Below are 11,766 nucleotides of genomic sequence, written 5' to 3'. Positions count from 1 at the left end.
TAATGGTGTTGACTCTTTAAAAATACAAATACAAATGGAGAAGTGTTGATTGCAGATCTCTCCCCTCCACTAGGGTCTCTGCGGTCACAGGACATTCAGTACAATGGCTCTGAGCTGTCATGCTTTGACCAGCCTCGGCTCCGCCACTGTGCCCATAGAGCATGCTGTCAGTATCACCGGGACTCAGCCCCAATGTATGGTGAGTTGGGACACGAAGGGCCCAGAGGAACCAGGAGTACAGAATGGGACTGGAAAGCCAGGCATTGCTGAGTCCAGCTCTTATTCTTCAGAGTGGGTGGCAGTGGGTCACAGGCTGATTTTCCAGTCATGGCTGACCTGTCTATGACTTTCCTCTGCCGCCTTTGGTTTGGGTGTTCCAGTCTCTCCATTTGGAGTCCGTATCACTTGCAGTCACTTCTTCCTGCTGTGTAGAGGTGGGGCTGCCATCCGTGTATGTTAGTCAGGGTTACTGTGGCAGCACTGAAACTCCATGGCCAAAAGGAGCTCGGGAGGAAAGGGTTTATTTGGCTTACATCAAGGGAATGTAATTTATTTGCCCATGTACATCAAGGGAAGCCAAGGCAGACACTCAAACAGTGCAAGAATTTGGAGGCAGGAGCTAATGCAGACAGACACCATGGAGGGGTGCTGCTTACTGGCTTGCTCTCCACGGTTTGTTCAGCCTGCTTTCTTATAGAACTCAGAACCACCAGCCCAGGATGGAACCACCTATATGGTCTGAGCTCTCCACCATCAATCATTCATTAAGAAAATGCCCTGTAGACTTGCCTGCAGACCCAACTTATGGAGACATCTTTTCAATTAAGGCTCTCTCCTGTCAGAGGACTCCACCTTGTGTCAAGTTGACATAAAACTCACCAGTATGCCTTGGTTACCTGGTCAAGTCAAACCAAACACTCGTGTGTCTGGTTTCAATGACTTCTGTAAGGAAGAGGGGGCGGAAAGAGGTCCACATCAGGGTCCAGCCTTGTCTGCCTTTGGTCTGTTGCTGGAAAAAACCATTAGGGAAAGTTAACACAGGTGGCAATGTACCTCTGATCTAGGCAGGCAAAGGTGACATGACTCTCAGTCCTTACTGTCCTATTCCAGGCCTCAGCCGATGACCTACAGCGTACAAACTCCACATGGCTAATGGTACTTAGCACTGGTGCCAGTCTGGCCTAGCATCCCTCTCTATTGTCTTGAGTTTCTGGTTCATCTGAGTGTAGTACCTATGACAGTATCAAGTCATCTCTTGGGCACTATTATCTACTTCATCACTCATATTCCAGGGTGGCTGTACTGGCCTCTTGGAATCACCCAGTGTCTCTTAGTGATGTTGCAGAACGGACCATCTTGGTCCATATGATACACATGGAATGAGAATGCTTTACCCTTGTCCCCCGTCCCCCCTTCCTGAATGGTCTCATTGTACAGCCCAGGTTGGGTTAAGTCATCTGTCCGTCCTCTTGCTTCAGTCTGGACACCAGTGTGCGGTTCCTCCTTCTGCACCCAGTCACCCAGACCTTTCCAAAGGGAGCAAGGTTTAGCTGGAATGAACAAGAAAGTTCAGGAAAAAAACAAAGCCCCCTGCCTCACGCTCTTCTGCCTTCTCAGGGCCTGTTCACCTGATTCCGTCCTTGTGCTGTGAAGAGGCCCGCAGCTCTGCCCGAGCTGTGCTTGGCTGTGGGCTGCGTTCTCCCACTACCCTCCAGGAGAGGTAACTGTCCTTTAGTCAACAATGTATATTCCTGTTTGCAAACATGAATCCTGATTTACCAGCTTTGTGTTAACTATTGAATTCTGCCTCCTAACCATTACCAATGACTTCTTTGAACCTAAAAGAGTCCCCTGCAGGGATCGCAGGGGTCACTGATAACCAGTACCACCTTCTGGCACTTTCTCCCCATTCACTCTATCTTTCTAAGATTTTAAAGTATATGTGTGTGTTTCTGTGTGAGGGCATGTGTACACAAGTACAGGTGCCCTCAGAGGCCAATAGGATCAGTTTCCCCTGGAGAGGGTGTTACAGGTGGCTCTAAGTCTCCTGGTGTAGATGCAGGGAACTGAGCTCAGATCCTAGGAGCAGTGTATGTATGGGCTTAACAGCTCAGCTCTCTCCCCAGCTTATATTCCTGAGATTTCTATTATTTCAAAGTAAAGGCTCACTCATCACAATCTGTTGGCATACTGTTCTAAAACAACAACCACGAAAACTCAATTAAGATTAAGAAGATGCAGGTGTTAGACATTGGATATGCTTATATTAATTAGAAATAGGTATAGAAATCAGTTTTAAGGTCAATGGAGAAACTTTAGTAGCCATACTGAGGCAAATTTAAAACAATAGTTAGCACTGGAATTCTTAGTATTACAGCCACAGACTTAAAATTATAGCTGAAATGCTCTTCTGTAGTAATGGTTTTCATCACTGTGTGATACTGACAAACCTTTTGGATGTGTGTTCAGAAACCCGGCTTCTGTGGGGGACACGATGCCAGCCTTCTTCGGGTCTGTTTCCCGTTCCATCTGCGCTGAATTTTCTGATGCCTGGCCTCTGATGCAGAATCCTCTGGGTGGTGACAGCTCTCTCTGTGACTCTTATCCTGAACTCACTGGAGAAGATACCAATTCCCTCAATCCCGAAAACGAAAGCGCAGCATCTCTGGATTCCAGTGGCGGCCAGGATCTGGCTGGGACAGCTGCTCTAGAGTCTTCTGGGAATGTTTCAGAATCTACTGACTCACCTAGACATGGTGACACTGGTACAGTCTGGGAGCAGACGCTAGCTCAGGATGCTCAAAGGACTCCAAGCCAAGGAGGCTGGGAAGACAGGGAAAACCTGAATCTAGCCATGCCCACAGCCTTCCAGGTAAGACAGCAATGGCTTTCAACATGAGCCAGGCAATGGCCTGTGCTAGACAGGAGGGGACCAAACTCCATTCCCATGTTGAAATCTGGGGCGGGAGAAATTTCTGGGGTAGCTATATTTTATTATTTCTTATACATTATTTTGTATACATAATGAGAAGAGGGTTTTTTTTTGTTTTTTTAAAGATTTATTTATATATTATATGTGAGTACCCTGTAGCTGTCTTCAGATGCACCAGAAGAGGGCGTCAGATCTCATTACAGATGGTTATGAGCCACCATGTGGTTGCTGGGATTTGAACTCTGGACCTTTGGAAGAACAGTTAGTGCTCTTAACCACTGAGCCATCTCTTCAGCCCCTGAAGAGGTTTTTTTTAAAGACTTATTTTATTCATTTTATGTATATGAGTACACTGTCACTGTCTTCAGACACATCAGAAGAGGGCATTGGATCCCATTACAGATGGTTGTGAGCCACCATGTGGTTGCTGGCAATTGAACTCAGGACCTCTGGAAGAGCAGCCAGTACTTTTAGCCACTGAGCCATCTCTCCAGCCAGAGAAGAGTCTTAAAATAAGTTTCAAGACTTTTTTTTTTTTTTTAAAGCAAACAGACCCATGTTATGGGAGCACAAAGGGCATGCGCATCCTTCCTTGTCTTCTTAAATCTGACTGCTTGGTGTGAGTGCTTCCTGACAAGGAGCCTACACAAGCTCCTGTCTCAAGAAAACATGTTTGCAAGCATATCTTATATTCTGATATAAATGGTGTCTTAGGGTCCCTATTGCTGTGACAAATGAAAACACCTACAAAACACTCCTGCACCTATAGCTCAGGGAACATTGCAGAAGAGGGGTCAGAGAGACCGTAAGAGCCAGAGAATCAGGGAGTTTTCTATGAAACTGTGTCTCCTAGTAACAGAAGAAGCCACACCCACAGTCTCAGCAATGTGACTGTCCAAGCAGGCAAAGGATGACACCTGCAGACATGCCAAACTGGAGGCCCATGAGGCCTCAATGCTACACAAAGAGCTCCAGGTGGCTGAGGAGACCTGGGAGGGGGAGAGGAGGTGGCCTTTCTTAGGACAGAGCACTCCAGTTGGTTGGCCAGTACCAAACAATCAGCCCTGAAAGCATACATACAAGTAACATTATATAGGCTAAAAAGGTTATATGTAGGAGTAAATATGTATATACAAATACATATGTGCATGTAATAACAATGAAAAAAGATCACAAATTTGAAGGTGATGCGGAGGGGTATATGGGTAGATTTGGAGAGAGGAAAGAGGAGAGAGAAATGTTGTAATTATTTTATGTATATATATGTATACATATATGTATGTGTATATATATATATGTATACATGCATATATGTATGTATATGTATACATATGTGTGTGTGTATACACATACATATGTATATATATGTATACATATATATGTGTATATATATACATACACACACGCATATATGTATATATATAGAGAGAGGGTGGGGGACGAAAGGTAGACCCATCATCATCAAAATCAGCTTGGGGAAGAGAGGGTTGGTTGACTTTGGCTTAACAACTCTCAGCTGACACTTCATTGCTGAAGGAAGTCAGGACAGGAACTCAAACAGGGCAGAAACCTGGTGACAGGGGCTGATGCAGGAACCTTGGAGGGGTGCTGCTTACTGGCTTGTTCCCCATTGCTTGTTCAGCCTACTTTCTTATAGAACCCAGAACTACCATCCCAGGGGAGTCACAGTACACAGAACTACCATCCCAGGGGAGTCACAGTACACAGTTATCCGGGCCTTTCCACATTATTAAGAAAATGTCCTACAGGCTTGCCCACAGGCCAATGGGGTGGGACATTTCCACAGTTTAGGGTCCATCTTCTCAAATGACTCTAGCTTGCGTAAAGTTGACATCAAACTAGCTCTCATAAATGGCAGTAAGGAAAGAAAGCTCAGATAATTATCATCGTCTACATAAAGATAACTTTCAACCCAAATAACTGTAGGAAGGACATAATTTTATATGACATGAATCCAGGAAGAAGATGTGACTTTCAGCTTGCACAGCAAAACTTAATAGTGACAAAGTTAATTTCTGAGATATGCTATCTTACAGTCCACAGGTAATTTAGGAACATCTAACTAGAACATTCTAAATTTAGGAAAAGAATTTCTAGAATGTAAACCATTTCCATATCCCCCTACAATAGAAACAAAACCAACATTTTGAGCCTGTTTAAAAGACTCCCTTCTGGGTTCTGAAAAGTCCTTCCTCGTCAGGTATTATACTTACTTAATCTGTGAGACTGAGGCCTCCACCCACACTGGCCCCCTCGTGGGCTTGTGGCAGCCAAGTGCTGAGCTTAACTAATTTTGCTGTTATCTCACTAGTGCATTCAAAGAAGCAGTCCACAGTTCCTTTTAACAGGCTCATTTTTTTCCAGGTAGACAATACACTTAGTTCTCATAAGTAATTTGATACTACCAAATGAGATAGCACACACTTAGGAAGATCACCATAAGTTCAAGGCCAGCCTAGGGTACATAGTGAGTTACACAATATCATGGGCTACATAGCAAAACTCTGTTTTTATTTGTTTGTTTGTTTTTTGTTTGTTTTTTTTTTAAGCCAACAAGATCAAACAAGAGACATTTTTTCTCCAGCAGCTTCCTATTAGCAAACATGGAGCATCTAGATCAGTGAGTCCATGTTTTAGGTTGACTTTTAGTTGACTTGGCTCCATTGCATAGATTCATTTGGAATTCAGAAAGGAACTTATTCCCACCAGAAGCAGCCCCAGCCCTGGTGTGAGGCTACGATTTCCAAAGCATGATGACTTTGTCTCCCGAGCCAGTATTTTTACACACTCGTGTTATTGTGGGTGCTTTAAGACCACCCAGGATATGATGGTGATGCTCCTGTTTCAGGATAAATATATAGGAGTGAGACCTAGCTGCCTTTAGCATCCATGCGTCCGTTTAAATTTCATTCTCCCTGTGCCCATCCAGTCAGAAGGGAGCAGAGCTGAGGGATATGTGGTATCTGCTGTCGAGATCTTTGAGAGAAGGAAGCTAGCTTGTTTCCTTCCAGGAAAAGTTTGCTTGTTGGTTTTACAACGTTACGTTTTGTTGTTATGGCACTGAGAAGCACATGTGGGTGTCAGGGGACAATTTGCAGGTGTCGGTTCCCTCCTTCTACCATGGGTTCTAGGGATCGAACTCCATGCACGGTAAGTGCTTTACCCATGAGCTATGGCGCAGGTCCTCTTGGTGTTACTTTTTAAACATCATTTAATGTCAATGGTGATATGGCTCAACTGGTAAAGGTGCTTGCAGCCAAGCCTGAGGGCCTGAGTTGCATCCTTGGAATGGACATGGTAGAAGCAGAGAACTGACTCTTGAGAGTTGCTCTCTGACTTCATAAGCACCAATGACGCAAGCATCCCCCCACTCAAAACAGTAAACAAACAAACAAACAAACAATCAAACGAATGAATGGATAACTCAGCAGAAAGCACAGAAGGTAGGAGAAGCTCTGAGAGAACCACCCAGTTTTCCAGTCCACCTATCTGCTTTTTGCATGTGATCAAAGGAGGGTGGCTGGATTCCTGCAATAGAGTCAACAGGTTTGTTACTGTCGCATCACTTGGCCAACGTATTTGGTGAAGACTGTCTCCCGGTGTTCAGAAAGACTTCAGAACCTCAGGTTTCTAGATAACCTCTTTACCTAGCAACATTTTCCTTAGGTTTACCTATGTTACCAATGCAAACTGGTGATAAACACATTGCTGAGGGGCAGCGTGTGAAAGCAAGGCTAGCTCCTTCCAGCAGAATTCAGTCGGCTGATGCCCACTCCCTTTTGGAAGGGAGGCCATACTTTCTGTGATCTGGCACTTTGTTGAGAATAATTGTCTCAAGAAGACTGTCTATTCCAGGGACACCATAAAGAACAGTCCTATTCCCTTACTCTTTGTAGACAACTGCCAGGAGTGGAAGACTGAGGCTCAATGACTGAGGAGAGGCAATGTTCACTGGCCACCTCTGTTTCAGGCGGCCGTGAATGACTTAGCTACGAATGCTTTAGGACGCCCCACACTGAAGCAGTGTCTTCAAATGGTCCTATAAGGCCAATAAACAAAAGAATCATTTTTTAAGTCATTGTGATAATTATGGGTTACATTCTCATTTCTCAAGTACTCAGTAAAATTTGTATTACTTTCCCAGAGGACATAGTATGGGATGCTGGGGTTTGTGACACTATTCTCAGTAGCTATTTATGAACAATCAGTTTGAGAATGACCCAGTGGCGGGTTTAACGTAGAAGACATCATTTTTTAAGCTTTTCCTCTGTTGCTGTTTTAGGATGCCTGAAGGCCATCTTCCTGACGTGGAGGTGTGGGTCTGGACAAGCCTGTGATGAGGCCTACAGACTGAGCAGTCTTGGTGTCTGGAAGCAAAAATAAATCTGAACCAAACTGACAACATTTCCATCCTTTCAGCCACTAGCTTCTGAGCCAGACCAGCTGTAAGCTGAAACCCCAGCAAGAAGCAAGGAGAGACTGACTGTAGGCGGCCTTGGGACATGTGCTTCTTCCCTAAGCGAGAACCTTAGCTGGGGCCAATTTGAAGGACCCATGGGTGGAATGTGCTGCCTGTGAGCTTGTGGGCACAGCAGGACCCAGCCTGGCTCCTTCTTATGTCCACGGTGAATGTGGTTTCACAAGACCCAGAGTATAAACTTTCATAGACATTCTCTTTTAGAAATAATCCATTACCCTGTGAAAAAGCCTTAGCAGATTCCTTTCTTAGATTTTAGGCAGAGCTCTGGCGGTTTCTGTTGAAGAAAGGCACTTTCTAATCAGCAGAATGCTATACTTCAGTGGTTTAAAGGGGCTTCGTAGCCCTGCCTGAGTCGTAGTTTGGTGAAGTCGACTGGCCTATCTGTTATGAGCAGTTCTGGCCTCTTCCCCACGAAGGTACAACAGCACTGGCAGGAGAGGAGGCCTGAGTTATTGAAAGTGGCGGTGAATGTGGTTAAGAATTTAGCAGGTTGGGGGGAGGGAAGATAGAAAAGGAGAGGGCAATGCTTTAAAGTTAAAACCACCTACTATGCATATCCTGAAGCCTGGCTGTGAATGTTAGGACTGGTGACTGTGGATGCGTGTGTTAGTATTGCTCTGTGCTGAACTTCCAAGGCCCAGATTTCTTATATAAAAAGGAGACATTTATGAGTCTAGTAATCTGTGATCGACACCCGAGCTTGTACAAAAGGCTTCAGCACACCAAGCTCACTTCTGGAGAATCCTTCAGTGAGAACACAATGCTCATTAGACCCGGACATGGAAGAGCATGGTTGACCCAGTTTGGGAGAATAGAATGCCTGTGCCAACTAGTCTAACCAAGGCTTTGTAATACGGCATTCTGATATAGGGGTGCTGTGTAAGGTATCCCCTCTTCTTCCGTGACAGCATTTACCTTCCAGAACAATCTCTAAGGCTAAAGAAAACCTGGGGCTCATTTTCTCTTCATCCTTCGCCCTATGGCTTCACTGAGCAGAATGTCTTTGTTTTCCAGTTTGAAGTGACTTGAGCAGATCCGACCTCAGTCTTTCAACCCTCTGCTAGTGCTCTGTTCCACTCGAACTTTAAAAGGAGCCCGATCTGTGAGCATCAGTGTGAGAGGATTCACCAGCATATTTGTTCTGAGGCTGCCCTGGTTAAATCAGGCTCTTACCGAACACTGAAACCAAACATCAAGATGCTACCTTCCTAGACTTTTTAAAATCTTCTGTTTACCCACAGTGTTTTCTCATTATAAGACATGAGTAGATTTAATGAGCCCTCTTCCTGTAGCTTCTCTCCATTCCTAATTATAGCTTTTTGATGTGTGTCTTCTGGCTTGGCCATATCTATTGCTTCTCATGCCGTCTGTTCCTTTACCAGATGTAGGAAGAACACTGCCATACAGCATCCCGTGGTAGCCCACATCTGCTTTTATGTCCCCATGGTGCCCAGTCATAACCTATTGGCATTTTTGTTTGTATGTCCCCAACCGTTATTATGAGAACTGACTTTAGGGAAGTCGTAAAGTATTTAGGATGTAAGCAACAGGCATCCATGAGGATGCAAGCTGAGCTCCCCTGAGTGGCCTCCTCCTCGTGCACATGTGTGTGTCATTGCTTGCAACCCAATCATCTCTGTTATGACAGGGATGATCAAAGCCAGCAGGGTTGTGTTCCTTTGTGTAACCTGAAGATATTTTCCACATGCCGAGCCCTGATGGACTTCAAAGACAGACACAGCTGGGGAAAGTCAATCTGATGGAAGGGAGACTCTAGCCCCCAAATCCTGAAACATCACTTTTAATCAGAAGAGAAATCCTGGGGGTTAAAAATTGATTTCATTTGATACTGCATTTGGACGATCCTGGATTATCATCAAAAAGGAGACATCCTCCCACCAGACACTCTAGAAACATGTAATGGTGTTTTACAGTTCACATTCTTTGGAAACAAGAGGGAAAATCTACAACCTGCACTTCACATTATTGGAACATCTTAAAAGGCTGTTTACATAGGAGCTGGCATTCTGATATCAGACACTGGTATAGAGAGGCATCTAGGCATAGGGGGCACCAGTGCCACCTTTCCTGTGGCAGAAGCCAGGACAAGATGGAGGAGACAAGGACTTTTGAATCAGTCAGGTCAAGTCATGTGTTTTCGATTTTGAATATATGGAATATATTTTGAATCGCAGGATTTTCTACTCTAAAGAGTGCTGCTGTCTGTGTTAGAAGAAAAAGAACAGAAAAGGAAAGAGACACAATCATGGCTCTTAAGAGAGTTTGTTTCAGCTTAGATTTTATCACAACTGTTTTACATACTGAATTTATTATTAATAGTATGTTATCGCTTTCCAATACAAACCTTTTTTTAGTGCTTTTTAAAAATTGTGAATAAAATTGATACTTGTTATTCTTAGTTATGTGTCAAGTCAAAATGATTTTGTAGTTGTGGTTATATTTTCCTTGCTTCAGAAATTCATGTGTGTGTCATGCAGTCATGGAGAGTGACACACGAGCCACAGTGAGGGGCACACAGAGCCATTGTGGAGGATCACACAGTTATCGTGAGGCACATGAATCACTGTGAAGGTCCCAGAAGTCATTGTGAAGGTCAAACTGAGCCATTATTAAGGTTACTCAGTCATTGTGAAGGCAAAAAGTCTTCTTGGAGCTCACACAGAATAATTGCACAGCCAGAGAAGTCTCTGTTAGGGCACACAAAGTCATTGTGACGGTCACAAAAGAGTTACAGAGTCACTTTACATGATGGCATGTAAAGTCATTTTGAAGGTCATGCAGTAACTATGTGGGCACACAGTCATCTGGAGAGGGAACACAAATGATTGTGAAGACACACAAAGTCATTGAGAGGCCACAAAACATCATTCTGAAAGTCACACAAAATCATTGCTAAGGTACACAAAGTCACTATGAAAGACACACAGCCATTATGAGGACACAAAAAGTTATTGTGAGGGTGACATAGAGTAACTGTGAGGGTAAGATAGTCATGCATACTCATAAGAAGACCAAATAGTAACTTTTAGTGTACACCAAGTTATTGCAACATATCATGGGGAGGGGTGGCTCAAGAGTCAGTGAGAGGATATACAATGTCATTGTGAAGGTCACACATCATTGTGAATGAATAAAAAATAATTTTGAGGGTCACATAGAGTCATTGTGATGGCATACAAAGTCATTTGTGAGGACATACAAGTGAATATGAGTTCTCCAAGCCATTGTTTGGGTCATACAGAGTCATTGTGAGGAAACAAAGTCATTGAGAAGATTACACAGTCATTGTAAGATTACACAAACTCATAATGAGGGCACACAAGTCATTGTGAAGGTCACAAAGAGTCATGTGAAGATTATACAGCCTCATTGTGAGGGCACACAGCGTCACTGACTAGATCATACAGAGGCATTGTAAAATTCACAAAGACTCATTGTAGAGGTCATGCAATCATTGTGAAGTCACACTATCATTACGAGAACACAAGAAGTCATTGTGAAGGAACACAAAGTCATTGTAAAAATGCACAAAGTCTCGGGGAGAATTGCACAGTCATTGTCTAGGTCATACAGGGATAATGTAATAGTTACACAGTCATTGTGAAAGTCAGACATAATTATTGTGAGGGCACAGGAACTCATGAGGGCACACAAGATCACTGTGAAGTCACACAGAGTCACTGTGAAGCCATAGTCATTGTTATGAGGGTATACACCATCATGGTGAAGGTCACAGAGAGTCATCGTGAGGGCGCACATCCATTATGAGGGCACACGGCCTCATAAGTCATTTTTTGAGAGCACGTACATTACTATGAGATCACAAAAATTCATTGTGAAGACACACATCGTCATTGTGAAATCACACTGTCATGGTGATGGGGAACAAATCATTGTAAAGATAACAGAATCTTTGTGAAAACGCAATGTCATTTTGCAGATCATACAGTGTCATTGTAAGGATGCAGATAGTCACTGTGAAGTCACATGCAGTCATTGTGAGGGTATATAAAATCTTTGTGAGCATCACAATGAGTCATGCATGTCACGCAAAATCATTGTTAAGGTTACATGGAATGAATGTACACAGTACAATGAGTTATGATCACATAGCTATATGAGGCAATAACAATGTCATTAAGATCAGGCGGTCGCTATGAGACCACACAAGAGTCCTTGTGTGGGTCCAGAGTCATTATGAGAGCACCTAAGTCATTGTGAGGGCACATGATGTTGTAAATGTCACACAGTGTTATTGAGAATATCACATAAGGTCATTCCGAAGGGCATACTAGTCATTGTGAAGGCCATG

At 43.7% G+C, this 11,766-nt stretch overlaps 1 protein-coding gene across 2 annotated transcripts in view; it reads left to right on the top strand.

The window, feature by feature from the left end:
* Tnfrsf19 (tumor necrosis factor receptor superfamily, member 19) overlaps positions 1-9,867 on the top strand; it is an 83,022-nt gene extending 73,155 nt beyond the window's left edge. For both annotated transcript variants that reach the window (NM_013869.5, NM_001164155.1), the window contains exons 7-10: positions 74-199; positions 1,618-1,720; positions 2,470-2,872; positions 7,236-9,867. In NM_013869.5, the coding sequence (NP_038897.4) occupies positions 74-199; positions 1,618-1,720; positions 2,470-2,872; positions 7,236-7,244 (641 nt within the window). In that variant the 3' untranslated portion in view covers positions 7,245-9,867. The remainder of the gene's footprint in view (positions 1-73; positions 200-1,617; positions 1,721-2,469; positions 2,873-7,235) is intronic.
* The last annotated feature ends 1,899 nt before the right edge of the window (positions 9,868-11,766 follow it).

Source organism: Mus musculus, chromosome 14 (genome assembly GCF_000001635.26).
Source record: "Mus musculus strain C57BL/6J chromosome 14, GRCm38.p6 C57BL/6J".
Classification (NCBI taxonomy): domain Eukaryota; kingdom Metazoa; phylum Chordata; class Mammalia; order Rodentia; family Muridae; genus Mus; species Mus musculus.
The sequence above is the reverse complement of the archived record's forward strand: the minus strand, read 5'-3'. Positions and strand labels throughout refer to the sequence as shown.